We start from the raw sequence: 22,346 nt of genomic DNA on the forward strand, positions 1-22,346 counted from the left end.
GACAACTTGACATTAACATAAAGACATCTTCTGGTAATGTCATCCTGGTTAATGTCAAGTTGTCATTATAAGGACATCCCGAACAAATTTAATGTCAACTTGTCATGACAAAGACAACTTCTGGTAATGTCAATTTGATTAATGTCAACTTGTCATAATCAAGACAACCCAAACAATGTCAACTTGTCATTACAAAAACCGAATGACACTTAATAACAGCAGTCATAAACGTTTATGACATCTACATAATGTTTATGGCAAGTGTCACGTCATAGTTATGACAGTGTCATGTCACTCTTATGTAGATACCTTCAAGTAAAGTGTTACCAAAAGGCTTCTGAATCTGTTTTTTAAAGATATGTTTTATGTCAAAGCAGTTTATATTAAAGGTTGTTTCATAAATGTGCACAATTGAATTTGTGCTTTTTGAAAGACAGTGTATGAAAGGCTCAAAATGCCTGTTTTCCTGGCACAAAGGGGGAAAAAAAATAACAAAAACAAAAAACAACAATAACAAAAGACATGGGTATCAGCTATTGGGAAAATCGTTTTAATCATCGGTATCGACCCAGAATTTCACAATCAGGGCATCTTTATTAGTAATAGAAACTAAAAAAAGGGATTTTTAGATGATAGGATTTCAGACTTTAACAGAGTAAGCTTTGGTTTGATCCTCACTTACGAAGAGCGATAAAGATATCATGTCCCACAGCTTGGGCATTATCATCTGCATTTTAGTACTCACCACACCAGGGAAGATTTTAATGAGTCGATCGACAGCTGCCATGGCTTTGGACTTCCCTCCTCCAAGACAGTCTTCAAACTCATACAGCGGCTGTCGGACTGGATTGGAGTAAGAGATCTTGGCATTGTCTACAAATGTGATGTGTCTCACTCCCCATCCCTGAGGAGGAAAAAGAACATCATTCATATATTTAATCACATCACATAAAAATACTCAATACCTACATATTGACATGAACATTGTCCTGAGCAGCACTTTGTAAACGGCATTAGTGACGATGAGTGGGAGGATTAGTACCCTGTGTTTATTCCACTTTCATTTTGCAGTAATGGATGCATCAGCATGCAGCAGGTACAATTTGTATTGTTTTTCATTAATGTCATTCTCTGTTCACACAAAGTCCAGCCACACTGTCAATTACATTACACTGGGGTATTCATTATGTCTCCACTGACTGACAGAGTTTCTAAAGTGTCCTCGGAAAAGTAAATAACGAGCACACAAAGAACCAGAGACGTGCACTAAGATGAACTTCATAACTGCAGGCAGCCGTACAAGGCTCCAATGCAGTCATTTAGTTCAAGAAGATTCAAGATAGCCTCATTTGTCCCTTGGGAGAGTTGTCTTGGACATAAAGGCTGCTATTTAAAAATACATACTGCGAGAGCACATGTTAAGTGTAAAGTGCAGAAACAAAGTGCAGACATAAAGTGCATTTAAATTACTGCAACACAGCCTGTCATTTCACACCCCGCAGTAGTTTCTCACAGCTGAGCAAAACATTCAGAACACATTAGAATTTATTTGTTCAGTTCACCTCAAAAGCACAGACATCTCTTTCTCAGTTATGCTTGTTACTAATTTTTCTTTCTTTATTTATTTTAAGCCAAATAAAATAGATGTGTATCCACATATAAAGATGGTGTGACACAGGGACGGTTTGTCCAAAAAACTACAGTGAAGCTGAAAGATTTAATTTGGTTTCTAACAGAAAAAACTTGAATTCATAACCAGCAGGCTGTGATATACGGAAAAAAAAAACTATAAAAAGTAATCTACAGGGTAGCAGCCTTTTGGATCTGAATGCTGAATAGAGCACATTCATTGGATTTTACTGTAGTCTGTTCCCCCAGCATCAGAGAATGACAGTAGGTTCTTACATAAAATAGCATTATGTTATTTGTACTGTTATGGGATTAACTTCATATAAAATCTGTGGATGAAATCCTGGGATCCTTCATAATGTTGTTACAAAGCTTAACAAATATTCACACAAGAAAGTAAGTTCATGATTTAGGGTAATCAGATTCAAAGCTTCTGACAAGGTTATTGAAGAACATTATATTACTAGTCCATACCCATTGGTAGCTTTGTCACCTTCTACCTATGCCAATCCTCAATGCCTATGTGCAGTTTCACATAGATTGACCACATCAGTGAGTAGAAAAATGTGGGACAGACAGAATGACACACTGACAGTTTCCGTGATTATGTACATCATACCATACCATGACTTAGTCATACCAAAAATTAGAAAAAAAAAAACAACAAAAAACTACATTGGGCCACAGGGGGAGCCACAGCGATCGGTCGCATTTTAGCCATTTTTAAGCATTTTTCTGTTGTCATAGCGCCACCCAGTTGCCAATTAGAGTTAAATTTCTCCAGTCACCTTGAGCCATCCTGTTCTACATATCTACCAAATTTAGTAAAAATCAATATGGCGGTTAGGCCTAGATAAGAAATTAGCTCTCTAGCTCCCCCCATTTTGTTTGATGGGGTCAATAATGGAGGGGTCCCCTCAGATTATGTGTGGTCATATGCCTACAAAGTTGCGTGGTGATCAGTGAAACCCTTGAGATGTTATACACCTTTATGTGATGAGCCACGCCCTCCACAATATTCATTGCCTTATAGAAGCTCAGTTTTAGTAAGTTTTCCAACTTTTGGCAAGAGGGAACTTTAGATATTGGTCCCTAGATTATGTTCACCGAGTTTCATGCAGATCGGTCAAACTTCCTAGGAAGAGATCGATTTTAAAATTCAAAATGGCGGAAAATCTATATAACCGGAAGTTATGGGTTCTTAGGCAAATTTGTTCCTCATGTGGAGAGGCATCTCTGTGCAAAGTTTCATGTCTCTACGACATACGGGGCATGAGATATGCCCATTCAAAGTTTGCAATTTCAATCGGTTGCTATAGCGCCCCCCTTTGGCCAATTGATGCAATATTGCTTCATTCGCATCCGCCCATGACCCTCTGCCACTGTGCCAAATTTCACATGGATTGAACAAGTCAGTGAGGAGAAAAACGTGGAAAAGAGACACACACAGACAGAGTTTTCGTGATTATATAGTAAGATACCAAACACTGCAGGAGACATATTTTTGTGTCACTGTTCTTTCTATGGAAATAAATTCCAATATAACTTCTCTGAGAATCTGATGTGAATGACTGAGACAAGAAAAGGCACATTTATTATACAGCAAATTCCCCTTTTGTGCCTCGTTCAGCCAGTCAATGTTGTGTAGGGCCTGAGGTGGGCAGGGAGAAGACAAAATTATAGTTGTATTTTTCTTTAATGTTACATAGAGCTGCAATGATTGATCGACTAAAAATAATTGGCCGCCTCCAGAAAATGTTCCCCAACAGCTCAAACCTTTGTTTTAAATGTCAAACACACAAGAGTACATGTTTTTTTCATGTGTTCAGGTCGTGTCATTGTCTCCAAATATTTTGGAAAGAGTTTCATTCTGTAATTCAGGAGGTTACAAGCAAAACAGTTTTCATTGACTCCTTCTCCTCCTCCTCACACCATGTTTCAGACAATTTCTTTGATTCTTTTATACTCTGCTAAAAAGTGCATCCTGCTGCGATGGTTTGCTCCACAGGTCCCCAGGGTTGATATGTGGTTATCACAGATATCAGCTGTGTTTCCTCTGGAGAAACTGACCTATGATCTCAATAATAAATCGGACAAGTTCTGGCAACTTTGGGAGCCATTTCACTTTCTCCTCTAGAAACTCTGACTTGCTCATCCCTGGAGGGCAGTAAACGATTGCTCCATCTGTCAATGTTTACATCACATTGCTGTACAATCTCTTTTTTAAAAGTTGTAACTGCAGCGTTTTTGTTTTTTTTTTCTCCAATGGATATTCTTTTCTAAACTTTTCTGTCTTGTCAGTCTATATGTCGAGGTGTTGTTTCTGTTGGTTGGCTTTGTTTGTTTATATATGTATGTGCTTCATTTGAAAAATCTATACAAAGGAAAGAAAAAAAATAAATAACTGCCAACTAATCTGATAAGCAAATAATCAGTTTGAGCCATTTATTAAGAGGTTTGTTGGAGGCTGTGTTGTGCTTTGCTTATGGTGCTCTGTTGTGTGCTGGTGTTATGTGCAATAAATGAATGGCTTATGTGCAATACTATTATGTGTAGTATGTGTTTTCATGTTTTTATGGTGTATGCTTCCCATTTCTTCTGCACTATTGTAAGTATGTATGTAAGGCTGCGATACTTGTGCAGTTCCTGAGTCCAAGATGAATTTCCCTACGGGGACAATAAATTATCATATCGTATCGTATCATACCGCATCATATCGTATTGTGCTGTATAATAACATATCGTATCGTATCATATCATATGTTTAAAAAAAGTCACAATTCTCTGATCATGGCTTTTTACATGTGAATATTTTCTTTACTCATCTATGACTGTAAACTGAATATCTTTGTGGAGAAAAGACATTTGAGGGTGTCACCTTGAGCTTTGGTAAATACTCACCAACATTTTTCACCATTTTCTGACATTTTATGAACCAAACAATCAATTTATTAAGAAAATAGTTGACAGATTAACCGACAATGAAAATAATTATTAGTTGCAGCCCTGATGTCACAGACTGCAGAAAGCAAAACATTTTTTCATCTTACCACTTATATTTTTGATAGTGGAGTCAATTAAAGTGACAGGTTGGACCATTTCCCAAGATGAATTTTTAGCCTTTGTCTCCTTTCCCATGCAGGCTATTTTTGTCACATTCTGTCTGTTGGAGCTTTTTGTAATCTGCACCAAAACTCTTGATTTACAGAGGTTTATTAGTTGTCTAAACCTGCCCTCCAGGCGTAATGTCAATGTAGATGGTGATCTGTGTTTATTTATGGCAGATGTCCGACACCAAAAGTTTACTGATCTATATCTGTGAATGTTGTCTCTTAGGGAGTACAGTTGAGCTCCCACTTAAAGCGCAACTTGCATATTACATTTTTTTAAAAATATATACATAACCTTGTCTGAAAATTACCATATGAGAAGTTAATTCAGAGTTTATTATGGTTTACATGACATAAGGGCACAAATTCAGAGGAAAAAGTGGCTCTTTTTAGCTCCTCTTCTAAAAATGCTTTTTTTTTCAACATCGCCTGATACTACGTCATGAGAGGGACTCTGCGTCCTTGACCCTGCCTCTGTCCAATGCGCAGTAGTAGGTGGTAGTGAGTCTGAACGGTAGTAAACTTCTGAGTGATTATTTTTTCGGTTTTTAACAGTGCATTTTACCATTTGTGATTATGCCGAATTATTGTGTTTGTGCAGCTTGCACAAACTCGAGTCTGTCAGGACATCAAGTCCACTGTTTTCCGGACAGAAAAAGGAGTGGCGTTTTCGTGCCTGGGTGCATTTTGTGCAGGTGAAGAGGTGCTTTTTCCTTCTTCCTTTTTTTTTAAAATTTTTTTTTGGGCATTTTGCCTTTAATGGACAGGATAGGTAAGTGTGAAAGGGGGAGAGAGAGAGAAGGGGGGATGACATGCAGCAAAGGGCCACAGGCTGGATTCGAACCCGGGCTGCTGCGGCAACAGCCTTGTACATGGGGCGCCTGCTCTACCACTAAGCCACCGACGCCCCGAAGAGGCGCTTTTTCACGGGTCCATCTGTGACCAAAAACGCGGTCCTGTGCAGCGCTCACTTTGGACAGGAGGATTATGTTCCCGGCGGAGCCCGCCCGCCCTCGCACATACCCCCGAGGCTCGGGAGACCCGAACCCGAGCCCCGCGGCCCCGCACGGAGACCCGACCCTCGGGGGCCATGAGCCGGGGGTATGTGCGAGGGCAGGCGGGCTCCGCGGAAAGGGAGGCCTCCGTGTTTGAGACAGGAGCGGGCGGCGTGAGGGTTGATGGGCAGTGTGAGGCATGTTATATCTGGTCTGGGGGTCAGATTCTCCACCAGAGCCCAGAAGGCTTCCACCTCCCTGCAGCACATACTCTCCACAGCTGAGGACATGGGCTGGCAGTTCCCACACAAGCACCTATCATACAAAACATTATCAGGAAATCTTCGTATGTCTCTCTCTCTCCCTCTCTCCCCTGCGGACGTCAATACACCGTAATGCGGAGTTATAACATGCATAGCAAGATACGTCTGATACAAGCTGATATTTGCGCATTAGTTTCTGTTATGGGTAAGTAGCATTAGTTATCTAATACTGGCAGAACTATTGGTAGCTTTGTTACAACCTAATACGCGATGGCAAACTTAATGTTGTGATGTGAACACAGCGTTAGACATCGTTAGCTGTCGTTAGCTAACGCTGGTCGCTCACCAAGACACCTGCCCAGTTCTCCACTGGTTCTCCTCGCACCACAGCTCTATTTCTCTCCTGTGGCCGTTATTTCTCCTAACCCTGATCTGTTCCTGGTCTCTTGGACGCCTAGCAGGCTCATAATTATAAGCCTGTGGGCCGTCATATGCATATGAATGTACATTTTCAACCTCTTAAGTCTCAAAACTAGTACTGGGATCCATGTTTATTAATGTTACACTCAGTCAAACTCGGCTGGACTCCCTTACGATACGTCACTTCCGATTAATGGGTTTTTAGATGCGGAAGCAAAATTCTCTCACAAAAACGACCCCAAAAGTCACTGTAGTGTGATTTTTTTTTGTTTTTTGTTTTAAATGAGTTTCTACATCATTTTCCTACACATTTATTCGCCATGGTCTCCAACCTGCAAGTTGGGCTTTAAACTAGGGATGCACTGAAATGAAAATTTGTGGCCCGAAGCCGAAGCCGAAGCCGAATAATATTAAACACTTGGCCGAATACCGAGTACCGAACGCCGTTGTTTAGTTTTTCATTAGTTTTTGCAGATGAACCCTCTCCAGATTAGTGTTGTCATGGTACCAAAATTGGATCCCACTGTACGATACCAATGAAAATATCATGGTTCTGAGTAGTATCACGATACCACAACAAAAATGAGGCAGATGTGCCTTTTGTCATTTATAAAAAGATAAATCACTTTTCTATAATACATCAATGATATTTCAATGGAATAAATTACTTATTGACTTATTCATACTTCAAAAACAGCATCAATAAGTGATGAACATAGGGGGGATCGAAATAAAATAAATAAATAAAATAAAAATCAACCAGCCACCCTCCTCTGACAAGTAAAGAACAGTCCCTAAAGTGCGGTGAGGTTTGTGGACCGTTACCTGCCACAAAGAGAAATGTGAACGGCTCGTTTCTCCTCTGATACGCCACATACCTGTGTGCCGCCCGACTCGGCTGTTCAGGTACTTCTGGGCAGTCATGACACCAAAAAGAGGACATTAACAGACCTGGAGCCAGGCTTCTCAGTCGCCGGTAAGCCATTATCTTGCGCCAAGGACAACTATGGCCGCCGTATTTGACAGGAATACATTCCTGTCTGTGACCCCCGTTCAGCCCACAACCAGCAGGATTCGCCTTTTGTTTCTGCTGCTGGTTGAAACCTGTACTCGCACAGCGTGCTAAATGATTTCTTTTGCTCGCACAAAACTATTTTTAGTCGCAACTGCCGACATTTTACTCCGTCCGTCACGGCACGCTGTTTGATTGCGTCATCAAAACACACTGCTATTATTCGGCCTTGCTTGTCACTTATTCCATCGAATACCGAATGTGTGTTTTTATGCAATATTCGGCTGAATATATTCGGTTACTGAATATTCGGTGCATCCCTAATAATTTACACAGTTTGCAAAACCATAAGACCGAAGTGTCAGATTCCTGGATACTTTTAACCTGAATATAGTCTGTCTTTCCATCCATTCACCCTTCCACCCTTACCATGAGGGTCCTGGCTACATTGCAGCCCAGAGTTCCAGCTCCCAGCAGAAGACACTTTGTGGTGACCACCTTGTCCAGGTCCAGGGAAGGAACCAGCCTCCATCTCATTAGCTTCAGGTTCAGGTCCACTGATGACTCTGCAAGCCTGCAGACAGTCAATGGAGACAACTGAAGACCGTCTGTGTTCACAAGGTGCTCAAGGTAACAAATAGGATTGAGCCGAATATCTGTACTCAAATCCTCATGTTGGTAGCTGTGTTTAACCTCTTACTCCTGTGATAAAAAATGATTTGAAGCTCAATTCTAAGGCTGTTCTGTAAATACTGTTCTCATAGGTAATAGATATTGCAACTTCTGATTAATCCATGTAAATTTCAGGCATAAAATAACAACCTCTGATTGGGCCCGACCCACTTTCAATTTAAACTCCACCCACTTCTGGCATAAACTTCGCACATTCTGAGCACAGATACAGATAATGGTGTACTCACTCATCCCTAGTAACAAAGTAGTTTTACTTCATCTGTCCACAAAAACAAACCCATAACAGCCCATAACATGAAGCACCAAAGTAAAAACTTTTCTGTTAATTAGCTTCTTTGTCAAAACAAATTGTTTAGCTAAAATAGCTTAATAATACCCTTTTTATTTTCTTTAATTGTTGGTGGATAAAGTTCAGTTACACCTGAACACATCTGTATTTTGTTTATTACCTTTTAGGGTCCATGCATTCACTGAGGTTGACCATCCTGGGTCCCATGGCCCCCTTTGGGTTCTTCTCCCAGCCTACACTCTTAGGACATGCTGTGGGGGAAAAAACAGACTATCAATGTAAAATAAGCACAACATGTCTCTACTACAAAGTGAGAAAACAATAAAACATTAAAACTGTTTAAGTGTTTCACAGTTTCCCCCACTCACCACTGTAGTGGTATCTGGCCATGCAGACACTTTGGGTGTACTTACTCAAGTTCTGACAAAGCCAGCTGTGACATCTCTGACATTTCCCAACACAATGGAAGTAAATGAATTTTCACAGCAGTGAAAACACATTCAGAAAATGAGACAACAATGTGTCTCTTCAGGGACAATGTCTGAGTTATTCTGCATTATATACAGACCTCAACATTTTTCATTGTAAATACTCTCTCAAGAAGAAATAGCCTCTGTGAAAAGTGCTGACAGCAGGTCAAACAGAAGAGGAGAGATGAGATAAAAATATTTTTTAAATGTTAGTTAAACATATTATAACAGGTGCCATGACAAATAAGGAAAAGGCCCACTGCATGAATTAGTCATTCCACCCAACGTCCTATAGAATACATGTCATGTGGGGCGTCGGTAGCTTAGCGGATTGTGCCGGCGCCCCATGTATAGAGGCGATGCCTCACTGCAGCGGCCGCGGGTTCAACTCCGGCTTGCAACCCTTTGCTGCATGTCGTCCCCCCACTCTCTCTGTCTCCCCATTTCACGCTGTCCAGCACATTAAAGGCAAAAAGCCCAAAAAAATAATCTTTAATATATACATATGTATATATATATATATATATATATATATATATGTATGTATATATCTATGTATCTATCTATCTATATATATATATATATATATGTATGTATATATCTATGTATCTATCTATCTATATATATATATATATATGTATGTATATATCTATGTATCTATCTATATATATATATATATATATATGTATGTATATATCTATGTATCTATCTATATATATATATATATATATATATAGATAGATACATAGATATATACATACATATATATATATATATATATATATAGATATATAGATATATATAGATATATAGATGTCATGCCCTTAAAAGCCAACTGTACAGACTGGCATCTTGTGTATAAATATATATTTTTTTTATTTATTTTTTTGGTAGGACTGCCTTCCAACCACTCAAAGTGCTTTTTACACTCCAAGTCACATTCACCCATGCATACACACGTTCACACACTGGTGCCTGAGGCTACTGTACAAAGTGCCACCTGCTACTCAGTATTTTTTTCTTTAACACACTCACACACCGATGTAACAGCCATCAGGAGCAATTTGGGGTTCAGCATCTTGCTCAGGGATACTTGGACATGTGGACTAGAGGAGCCAGGGACTGAACTGCTGATCCTCCGATTAGTGGATGACCCTCTCTACCTCCTGAGCCACAGCTGCTCCTGTTGCTTTGTTCTTTTACATTTTGTTTTATCTCTTTATGTTTCAATAGTTTTTAAAATCCCTTCTCTCTGTATGATCTTCTTTTAAATTTTATGTTTTACTTCTCTATGGTTAACTGTCTTTGCACCTATCTTGTATGGTAATTTGTGAAACACCCTCTAACTCTGGTTTTAAATTGTGCCATAGAAATAAAGTTTATTATTATTGTTATTAATAATAAATTAACTGATTCTTTTAAATGTAGATTAGACAAACTGCCTTACATTATTGTAGCAGTATCTGATGTGGTCCAGATTGTTGTGAACATTATCGTGAACTCAAACTATAAGTTTATTTGCTCAAATCAACACAGCTCAACTCTGACATTTGCTTTTCTACTTGGCAGTCTCTCTCACACACTTTGATGCTTCATTTGACACAGTTACTTCCCACAGTTAATTCTTCACCATTCAGCATTTGTTGCTGTGTAACACAAAAAAAACTGTGAAAATTGGTTGGAAGTGAGCATTTTAAATAGACTGCGTGGGCTCAATTGAATTTAATACTGACTCTTGACTGATAATGTAAATGTTAATTACAATGTTTATTTCCCCTTTCTGAGGAGAAAACACTTTTTAGTTGTGGCAAGAACTGAGCCTGGTGTGTCCACAGGATGCATTGATTAATCCCTTTCAAAACAATACCAAATTTGTCCATGCAAAAGCAAACACAACAGCTGAATCAATTTTTGTTGCATGAATACATCAACTGTGAGTTAATTAAAAACCATGATGTGCTTAAGAGGTAGAGTGAGGTAAACAAAGACACCTCGTCTGAACCGACAAAAACTTTCACACCTTTTTCCCATCCTGCTATTAACATTTAAATTACTTTCATCCCTTATTCCACAGATAAAAGAATAATGGAGAAGCGGTGTGAGATTAGCATGGCTTGAAAAGGAAGCACAAAGTCTCAATGGAAAGTAGCAAGGACTGAGGGTTCATATCAGTTAAAATACATTCACATTCAGATGAACATACCAGCGCACACACAGGCATGTTACATACTGTTACGTGTACAGATACAACACACACAGGAACCCACACACACACACACACACACACACACACACACACATAAAGGAATGGAAATTACCTGAGTTGAGGGGAAGCTCAGGTAGTTTAATCTGGAAGATGACACTGTGCTGAATGGAGCGGCTTCCCTGCAGAGTTCTGTCCCTGAAACACAGCACTTCCACCATGTCCAGCTTAGAGCCCCTGAAACACACACACACATATACAAACACACACACACACACACACACACACACACACACACACACACACACAAAGGAGATGCAAAAGTCAAACAATGATCATGCACAGATTACAGATCAGAAGATAAAAAGTTCAGGGGAAGGAATGGACTACATTATTCATAACTATGTTTTCTCTGGTGTATAATTACCTGAAACTAAGAATCGTTGTGTTTTCGTTGACCTAGAATGAGCCGTTTGTATCTACATAGTAGGGTTGCAATGGTCAGAGATTGTCACAGCACGAAAACTGTCTCATACCATATATGGTATTACACAGTTACTACCATCATTTTTAGTTACAATGACCCTTAAAAAGAAAACAGAAGTTGTTTTTTTTTTTTTTTGGTGGAACAAATACTGCGCACCCGCAGGTGAGATTCTCTGTTTAGCTTGCATTTTTGTCAGTACCATAAATAAGCAAATGTAGATGGTATAATAACCATCAATTTTCATTCCACAGTGTGCAGCTTCACGGTATATTGCTGCAGAGCTTCCTCCACAGAGCCCACTGTCTTGCACCACTATATTTCTACAGTAGTACAGAAAGGACAAGCCAAACACGGGCTATAGAGAGGGTTTCTCATGCTTCTATGTTACCTGAAGGTTACCATAGTTTCTACTACACACTTAGCCTGGAAATCCAAACCCAAATCTAGAAAGATTTAGGGTCTGGCTATGAGTAATACAAATGGCCCAACTCGAGGGGCGGCACCAAGCATGCATTTGAAAATATCACTGCACGCAATTGGATAACACTACGACCAATCAGAACAATACACGGGGTGACGTATCCAGAGCTTAGCTACCAGCGGAGCTAACTGGTAGATTAGACTCTTGCCGTATCTGGTTGGCAAAACAGCAAAAACGTCCTTCTTGCAAAGGAAAGATTCGAGCGCCGTCTTCTGTTCCTCTTTTAGAGAAAAAGCCAAGTCTAGCTTGTTCATTGTAGCGGCCAAAGCCGTTTCAAACAACTGGTGTTCATCCGTAGCCATCTTGCAATGTTTACTGACTGATTCCGGACTTCGTCATTGCAGCGCTGTCATCATCTGTTTAGCTCGCCTCTGGCCCGCCTATATCAGATACACCGATGTGATTGGTGCAGCTCGGCTCCAACGGCATGGGTAATGAGCATCATTACTGATTGCCAGAGTGACTCGCTGAGCAAATTCAAATTGTGCTCTTGCGGGAACTCTGGATTTCCAGGGTACTACACACTTGGAGAGGGAGGGGTAAAGGAGGTGGTATTCAATCTGCAACCTAACAGCAGGATGGCAATAAATCCTCCATACTTGACGTTTTACACAGGTTTCCAGGAAGTGCCCACTGAAGCCAATTTTCATAGTGGCCATACGGTGGAATTACATTTGTCACGTGATGCCATGTTCCCCAGACTCGGATTGCGAAAGAGTTATCTCTAAATCAGTGTGTAACAACATCCCGGCAAAATGACTCCACACTGTTGAATCATTTTATCCCCACTCAACTTAGTGAAGAGCTAAACCGAAGCTAGCAGAAGTTGAGGGGGCAGTAGCTGAGTCCATAGGGACCTTGGTTGGGAACCGTTGGGTTGCCAATTCAAGTCCCCATCCAGACCAAATATGGAGCGTGTACTGGTAGCTGGAGAGGTGCCAGTTTGCCTCCTGGGCACTGCTGAGGTGTCCTTGCGTAAGGCACCGAGCCCCGAACTGCTCAGGGCACTTCTTCTTCGTCTTCTTTGTCTTCTTCTCCTTCTTCTTCTTCTTCGTCATCTTCGTCTTCGTCGTCTCCTTCTTCTCCTCCTTCTTCATCTTCTTCTTCTAATATTCCTGCTCTATGGGCTACACAGTTCGGTAGCAGTGCCAATCACCCAAGTAATTTTACACCCAGGAAGTTGAACTTCTTTGTTCATGCACCTCTGAGCAACTTTTATTGAAATAAACAGGTCTCCACTTTGAACGCTGCATCCAGTTTCCTTTATACATCCATGGCTTCATGGAGTAGTTGACTATTTGACTATCATCATCTACCACAGATATGCAGCCCGGGGCACTGTGGGTAGTTGTTGTCATGGTTGTGAGTTGAGATGCCTCCCAACAACTGAAGGTGGACATACCTTTAGTTGTTGTTGAACACAGATTTGTTTGAACAACCATTTTCCACGTTATGCTAAGTTAGATAAAAGAATTTAGGGTATTTAGAGAAGGAAAGACTCCCGTAGCCCTGCAAGAAAGCAGTCATGTTGTTACTGCAGTCAAACAGTATCTCAAGTTCAGACAAGCCTGTCGGGGGTTAAGTCCAATCAGATCACAGCTCATTTGTAAACAGTCTCTCAAAGCCAACTGAGGACTCTGGGTCGCAGCTACCTCAGTTAACCCTTACTGGTTGTATTTGAGATTGCTTTGATGAGGACTGATCATTGTTATTGTAAAGATATATGACTGCGATTAACTGACGAGTCGACTACCTTTTGGGAGTTGTCTATAAATATTAGAAAGCTGCAGTTGTGAGTGCCCTACCACACAACAGTCCTTTAACATGGAGTATGCTCTCTCTTTCTCTGATACAAGACACAACACACACAGATAAATGAGCACTCACAACAATATGATCACCATGTATCCAAATACCAACATATTTCCCCTAATATGGTACTAAATAACCACAGTCACATTACACAATCAAACTCAAGTGAAACAACTGAATAAGCGAGACACTGCGGCTACATTGTAATTCTATCTCGACCCATCTCAGCCAGTATCAACAGTTTATGTTTAACACTGCGAGAAAGTGTGGTCGAGCACAAGATTGATGAGGTTTGTATTGGATAAAAACTGCCTCTGACTACAGACCGTTAGGGCTAAACTGTCTTAAGGTATTTGCTGCTGATAAGCCACCGGTATCACAGGACGCTGTTGCTAAAATGGCACTGATGGGAGTTCCTTGTTTATATGAAAAATAATTATGCAATAAAAATCTAAGCCAGGAAAAACTACGCTCTCTAGGGAAAAGTGGGACTCAAAATGACTGATTGTGGACCTGAATTTAGAGGTGAATACACCACTTCCAAACTGAGCTGTTTCCAAACTGAGCTGAGCTTTGTAGCAGTGAAACATGGAGCACCAAAAATGTAGTGACATTCTCAGCTGATGATGCAACACGATGATGTGATGTTTTCTGTCATATCCAGACAAGATAAATTTAAAGAGATTAGTAGTTGTTTACTCTTGTTTAAGAGTAGTAATCCATCACAGTTATTATCATGTCTTATGCTATTTCGTCAAAATCATATTACTGTTCTGTAGTAAATCAATCTGCACTCCAAACTTTATTACCACTCAAGTTTGACTTTGCCGAACAACCAATCATTTGAATATCTGGCAACAAAGCATTCAGTGTTCATGTTGCCATAGTATAGAACAGCCTTCCTGCTGATGTTTGAGGTTTGCTCCTGCATTTTCCATCCATTTTTTTAAAGAATAATCTCAGGTCCTATTTGTTTAGTTTATCTGGTACTCCACTTTTATCCATTTGTCCCTGGTGTGTCATTGTTTAACAGTGTTTCATCACTCTAAAGCACATAAATCCTCTTCTTTTGAGTATTGTGGTTGACTAATAAAAGCGATCAAAATAAAACTGGAGTGTGGGAAAACACATGCATGATAAGTATGAAGCTCTGTAGCCTGCAGTTGAAATGGCTGGGGATTTTATAAAGCATTAGTGATTCGTGATGAACAGCAAAACATGGGAAAACTCTGGCATGGTAAGACTGGACACAGTAGCTGAAGTAGGGACTTTTTGATCATGTATTTTAAGGACACAGCCCCTGATCTGGTTTGCAACAAGATAAGGAACGGACTGAAATAATGAGATGTGGAGGGGAATACGCTCTTTAAGCATGGCCTTGTTTAACATGAAGTATAAATCATCTGTAAGTGGGGTGCTATATTTGTTATAAACAGAAAACTATTTTAGGTACTGTAGATAGCAAAGTGCTTCCATCATTGGCTGACACTATCATTTCATTTATACTTTCCTAATATTGTATCAGCCTTATAAGATGTTTCCCACATAATCTCAGATTGCTATTTGACCATACTGCAAAGCTGCAGTGTGTGCTTATGAAAACATTGCACGAGATAAACCTTTGATTGAAAGTCAAAAGCTGACACGGGATTAAAATGTCTGAATGACACCTGCAGAGTACGTCACTTGTTTCTAATCTCTGTGTAAATATTTGAATATACTCCCGACCTTGATTCTTAGATTTATTACTAAACAATCCAAAGACTTGCACCAGTTATCCGCTGGTATGCTGAAATATTTCTTTTGTAAATATTTCAGAAAAATATATCGCTCTGCAAAACACACACACACACAAGCCTCCACATACCACCTTCATTCCTGCCTCCAATGAGACCTCCGATCAGTAAACACAGCAATTTATGAGCTGTAACATTGTAATGCTGTGACTTTTTTTTCTTATTCACAAAATCAGACGTCTCATTTGTGTTCTTCACTTACTAACTTTTAATACGGGAGTTTCACATAACTTCCTCCCATTTCCCTGCTGCCAGACACCTCCGTCAGCCTTTGAATGGCAGAACAGAGTTTGTTACTGCTTTTTAAACCACAAAAAAACTTTCAAGTTCATGACATCAAAGGCTGCCTCAAGTATCATGAATATATGTATAATCACTGAAAAGGTGAGAAATAGAGTATTCAGTGTCCGGCTAAATACGTAGCTCATAAGTTTCAGGAGTTTCCAGAAGCCCAAAATACACTGCCTCGCCATTCATTGATACCACATGCCATATGTGTGTGTTTACACAAGATAGCCTATGGTGTCCGGACAACAGCTGCTGTGTGCTGTATGTGTCATACATGGTCTGGCATGGGTTCATAAACCAGCCTTGTAGTTGACTTATGCTGCCTTACTCCGGGGTGGCGGTGGCTCAGGCACAGCAGGTCGTCTACTTACCAGAAGATTGGTGTGTCCAAGTATCCTTGGAAAAGGCACTTTACTCCAAATTGCTCCCGATGGCTGTTCCACTGGTGTGTGAGCACATGTGAATGGTTACAGAGTAGCAGATGGCACATGTATGGCAGCCTCAGTCACCAGTGTGTGAATGTGTGTGAGAATGGGTGAAAGTGACATGTAGTGTACTGTAAAAGCGCTTTGAGTCATCGGAAGACTAGAAAAGCGCTATATAAGTGCAGTCCATTTACTGTGACTCCAAAGGACTTTTCAAGTGATTTTACAATGTTATCTTTTGTGTCTGGTGAGCCGAAGACAAATTCCTGGTGGACAATAAAGATCTATTCCATTCTATTTCACTGTAGCAAAGACAGCGCCAATGTCAGAGTAAAATCATGAGAGTATGCTAGAGCTGTGGCGTGTTCCAGTGATCTTCATAGCTCTTCAACGTCTTTTTCTCCTCTAAGCATTCCAATAAATTCAAACATGTTCGATATCATCATCAGTTTTCAGTCGCTGCTCATGCAAACAGTGCTCTCTCTCCACCACCAGCCGGGAGGCAGCAAACCAGGTAGACAGCAGACATGGTGTGGAGCAGGGGATTGAAAGTCTCTCTCTTAGGTTGTAGAAAAGGAGGGGGAACTGGTGGAGATTTGGAGAGGACAATAGTGCCTCTTTGTCCTTGTATTTATATCATGATAGAGAGGAGGAGGGAAAAAGTGGACAGAAATTACTGCAGGCCTGTAGTCTGACACCCTACATACAGAGACGTGTCATAAACATTGTGTTTATATGTGAGAGGGTGTCAGACTTTAGTCCTTTAAAAGCCTTCTGAAAATCTTCCGGTGTTTGGTAGGCATTAGACTGAGCAACTGTGTGGTCTATTTCACACGGAATATGTATTTATTTGGAAGGGCTGCAACAATCAGGAGTAGAGTGCCCTGATAACTGACGTAATAATGATAATATTGGAGCTCTTTACGTGGATAAAAAAGTCTTGGAAGCTACAGACAAGGATGACTGAATCACAGAATGTGTGGAAAGTCTGATTTATTTGAAGACAGTGACGTGAGCAACATGTGAGATACTGACAAAAATGGAACTTGTTTATCAGGAAAACTTAACAGCTTTGTAAACAAGTAGTGCAGTCTTAACAGCAGCAGTCGTGTTCTGCAAGCTCGCGCTGCCAACTAGGAACGAGTGCAATTCATCAGGTTTATCTCATCCTCGCTGAACTCTTACGACACCGCTGTGAGGTTGAGCAACAGCCAAGCACGTCTTTTTCAGTCAGAGTGTGACAGAGAAGCTTTTATTTTCGATTGTTTGTAGTGATGCAAAACTATCCAGGCAACGCAGTTAACTTTGGGAGTTCATATCAGCATGTTTCATCACACCGATGTTTGTGACCTGCTCCCCACACTTCAATGAGTCAGGAAATTAGTTAAGCAAAGATTTCCCGTCTTTCACGTTGTGGCTCTGTGCCTGAATAAAGTGAGCTGAAAAACACAAAAGAGTGAAATTCACGAACACAACATGTGTTTTGAAACACACTGAGTCCCCTAAAGAACTTCCTCATCTTCTTCCAACACACACACACACACACACACACACACACACAAACACATACACAGAAGTCAGGCTTACCATCGGGCAGCTAAGAGGACCAGCAGATTTCTCAGAGGCCAGCCCGGATGTTGAGACAGAGTACACGGATCATAGACGCCCACAGTAACCTAGAAAAGCCAAACAAGGTGTGTTTACATTACCAAAGCGTGAGTCTGTGTGTATGAGAATGATTCTAATCTGATGGTGGGGATGAGCCACAAAAAGTACAGTTTATTTTTATCAGTACTAGTTTATTCTAAATATACCTTATAGTTTTAGATATTATTTTATTAATTCCATTTTATTAATTCCATAATAACTCAACTAGAGCGGCTAAGTGACTTCATCTCTTTTTGTGCAAAACAACACATGGTCAGTTTTTTAATCAAACATTGTGGAGTTATTTTACAGAATGAAAACGCAAATTTCATAGATTCCTCTGTGTTTTTGTCTATGTACAAAATCAGACTCAAAAATACCCTTCAGACAAAACCTTTGTGGGCTGGACGATAAAACAATCTCGAAACGGGATCGCAATAAAATGTATGTCGATGACAAAATGATAAACTGACCTACAGATCAAAACAGTGTGTCATGCAGCAGATGTTAAGAGACAGCTGTCAGTCAGTCTGCAGTGTAGGGGATACGCGTCATTGTACACGCCCATTTTCACTGCAAAGTCTGTGCTGAGGGGAAGAGGAAATGAAAGTAGTGTGGACATAATTAAAAGAGGGGAAAAATGGACCTCAAAAATGGACGAAATAGTGGATAAAAAAGGTTACACAACGTCAATAATTTTGAAGTGGTTTGGCTTCTGGAAAGGTGACGAGGCACGGACAAGGACGGTCTGCTAAATATGTGGTCAGTTGTCACAACAAACCTTTTCCATCACCTGAAAAGGTGGCATCCCAGCAACTACACTGAGAGCGTGAAAATCTGGGCCAAAACTGAAGTGAGTCCACCGACAAGTGTTCTATGGCCTAACACTTCTGCTGCTGTGGGCAATGCTAGTGGAGCCACACCAAAACAGCGATCAACAGTGTCCTTTTTTGCCACCGTAATCCCGTATGAAAGTGACCGAAAAGGAGTAAAGTTAAAACAGATGCAGTGTCATACTTTCCAGCCAAAGACGAGATGCCTGTGAGCACCTTGGAGGAAGACGGATTCAAGAAATTACTTTAGGTGCTAGACTGCAGGTACGAGCCCCCAGGCTGGAAATATTTTTCTCAAACTGCCCCAGCTTTACGACGAGTGCCGTGAGAAGCTGGAAAATCATTTGGTTTCTTCAGGTGTCACACATTATCAGGATACTTTTCAAACTCATTATCAAATTACATATCGTGATCAATACCGATTATCTATCAATATCAAGAAAATTATCGTGATAATATTTTTTGCCATATTGCCCAGCCCTAATTTCCAGTGAAGTGCAGTTGGCTGCATGTCAGATTAGATGCTACATGCTAGCAACTACACTACACTCAACGATGAGACTGACTTCATGATGGAAGCAGAAAATGGCGTCCCACAGCAGCGAGGGCGAACAATGATTCAAGGGGATAAAGATTTGTGACAGGCAACCGTGCGGTGACTGCTCCACTGCAGCGTGTCAGCCCTGGAGGTCAAAGGTTTTCTTTAAGTTTAAGTTTATTCACTTTATTAATCCCCCTGAGGGGAAATTCAATGTTTTCACTCTTGCTTGTCAATTACACACATGCACAAACAGGACCTATACATGCACAAAGTGGAGAGATCTCAGAGTGAGGGGGCTGCCCTTTGGTCAGGCGCCCCGAGAGGTTGGGGGGTTCGGTGCCTTGCTCAAGGGCACCTTGGCAGTGCCTGGGACCGGGAGCGGCACCTCTCCAGCCACCAGTCCACGCTCCATATTTTGGTTCGGACGGGGACTCGAACAGGCGACCCTCCGGTTCCCAACCCAAGTCCCTATGGACTGAGCTACTGCCACCATGTGCTTTAAGTTGTGAAGAAGACTTTGTTTTTCTTCAAGTGCAATGTATGCTCCATTTTTAAGGTGGTGTACATACTAAAGGTAGGATCTGGAGGATTTTCAAACAAAACAAAATATAGACATACAAATGAAATCCTGCTTAATCATCACCTATGGGCTTCTACTCATGTGTGGTGGTGACTCTGTTTGCAGAGCTCCTGCCCTTTAACTGTATTTTGATGTTTTTGTGAGCTCGGACCGCTTCTGGGTGGAGATTTCCCCAGCCAATGAGAGAGCACAGGTGCCGTGCCCGAGTGTGTCCGAGCGTGCACCATCACGAGCCTTGCCCGAACCTGTTCTGTGAAGCCTTCTTCCGTATCTCTGGGCTCCGTACACCCGGGAGAGTTGAGCCTGATAGGAGGGGCCGAATTTGAATATGTGTTTACAAACAGCAACTGGAAAATCTTCCAGACCCTACCTTTAAGAAGAAATAAACGTCATCATCCTCAGATTCCTGACCGCTTGCTTTTTTATTACCAGCATTTACTTGTATTTTTACTGATAATACTTTATTACATCTAATATAATATTCCTTTTGATACTTGAGCACAGTACTGAAGTAATATTCTAATAGGTGACTAACTTCTACTAAAGTCATTTTCTGGTAAGATATCTGTGCTTTTACTTAAACATGGCTGTCAGGTACTTAAAAAGTTGGAAAAAATACTTTTATCATACACAGATTTACACTTTTTTTTAATCTGTTGCTTTAAAAGATGAAAAAAGAAAAACTCAAGTAGTACCTTCTTGGTGCCAGCGAAGAACTTGTCCCAGTCCCCGAGTGGAGCCATCTGAACAGTGTCCTCGGTGTACTTCATCAGGAAGTAAGGCACTGCAGTGGTCCCTCTTTTGATACACAGGACATCATAGGCCTCCTGTAGGGCTGCGATCTGAGACACCAATAATTAGAAGTCAGCCATAATTACAGAAAGCTTTGTACTGCACAGTACGGTAACAACCTCTTTCATATACAGTACAGGCCAAAAGTTTGGACACACCTTCTCATTCAATGCGTTTTCTTTATTTTCATGACTATTTACATTGTAGATTCTCACTGAAGGCATCAAAACTATGAATGAACACATGTGGAGTTATGTACTTAACAAAAAAAAGGTGAAATAACTGAAAACATGTTTTATATTCTAGTTTCTTCAAAATAGCCACCCTTTGCTCTGATTACTGCTTTGCACACTCTTGGCATTCTCTCCATGAGCTTCAAGAGGTAGTCACCTGAAATGGTTTCCACTTCACAGGTGTGCCTTATCAGGGTTAATTAGTGGAATTTCTTGCTTTATCAATGGGGTTGGGACCATCAGTTGTGTTGTGCAGAAGTCAGGTTAATACACAGCCGACAGCCCTATTGGACAACTGTTAAAATTCATATTATGGCAAGAACCAATCAGCTAACTAAAGAAAAACGAGTGGCCATCATTATTTTAAGAAATGAAGGTCAGTCAGTCGGGAAAATTGCAAAAACTTTAAATGTGTCGTTAAATGTGGAGTCGCAAAAACCATCAAGCGCTACAACCAAACTGGCACACATGAGGACTGACCCAGGAAAGGAAGACCAAGAGTCACCTCTGCTTCTGAGGATAAGTTCATCCGAGTCACCAGCCTCAGAAATGGCAAGTTAACAGCAGCTCAGATCAGAGACCAGATGAATGCCACACAGAGTTCTAGCAGCAGACCCATCTCTAGAACAACTGTTAAGAGGAGACTGCGCCAATCAGGCCTTCATGGTCAAATAGCTGCTAGGAAACCACTGCTAAGGAGAGGCAACAAGCAGAAGAGATTTGTTTGGGCCAAGAAACACAAGGAATGGACATTAGACCAGTGGAAATCTGTGCTTTGGTCTGATGAGTCCAAATTTGAGATCTTTGGTTCCAACCGCCGTGTCTTTGTGAGACGCAGAAAAGGTGAACGGATGGATTCCACATGCCTGGTTCCCACTGTGAAGCATGGAGGAGGAGGTGTGATGGTGTGGGGGTGTTTTGCTGGTGACACTGTTGGGGATTTATTCAAAATTGAAGGCACACTGAACCAGCATGGCTACCACAGCATCCTGCAGCGACATGCCATCCCATCCGGTTTGCGTTTAGTTGGACGATCATTTATTTTTCAACAGGGCAATGACCCCAAACACACCTCCAGGCTGTGTAAGGGCTATCTGACCAAGAAGGAGAGTGATGGAGTGCTGCGGCAGATGACCTGGCCTCCACAGTCACCGGACCTGAACCCAATCGAGATGGTTTGGGGTGAGCTGGACCGCAGAGTGAAGGCAAAGGGGCCAACAAGTGCTAAACACCTCTGGGAACTCCTTCAAGACTGTTGGAAAACCATTTCAGGTGACTACCTCTTGAAGCTCATCGAGAGAATGCCAAGAGTGTGCAAAGCAGTAATCAGAGCAAAGGGTGGCTATT

The 22,346-nt window shown here is 41.0% G+C and overlaps 1 protein-coding gene across 1 annotated transcript in view; it reads right to left on the reverse strand.

The window, feature by feature from the left end:
• Window positions 1-22,346, reverse strand: part of atg7 (ATG7 autophagy related 7 homolog (S. cerevisiae)) — a 123,764-nt gene that overhangs the window by 92,380 nt on the left and 9,038 nt on the right. The window contains exons 7-12 of the mRNA XM_033627368.2: window positions 20,670-20,816; window positions 17,961-18,049; window positions 11,200-11,321; window positions 8,572-8,662; window positions 7,859-8,003; window positions 746-904 (exon numbers count right to left, since the gene is read on the reverse strand). Coding sequence (XP_033483259.2) covers window positions 746-904; window positions 7,859-8,003; window positions 8,572-8,662; window positions 11,200-11,321; window positions 17,961-18,049; window positions 20,670-20,816 — 753 coding nt within the window. The remainder of the gene's footprint in view (window positions 1-745; window positions 905-7,858; window positions 8,004-8,571; window positions 8,663-11,199; window positions 11,322-17,960; window positions 18,050-20,669; window positions 20,817-22,346) is intronic.

Source organism: Epinephelus lanceolatus, chromosome 1, assembly GCF_041903045.1.
Source record: "Epinephelus lanceolatus isolate andai-2023 chromosome 1, ASM4190304v1, whole genome shotgun sequence".
Taxonomy (NCBI): domain Eukaryota; kingdom Metazoa; phylum Chordata; class Actinopteri; order Perciformes; family Serranidae; genus Epinephelus; species Epinephelus lanceolatus.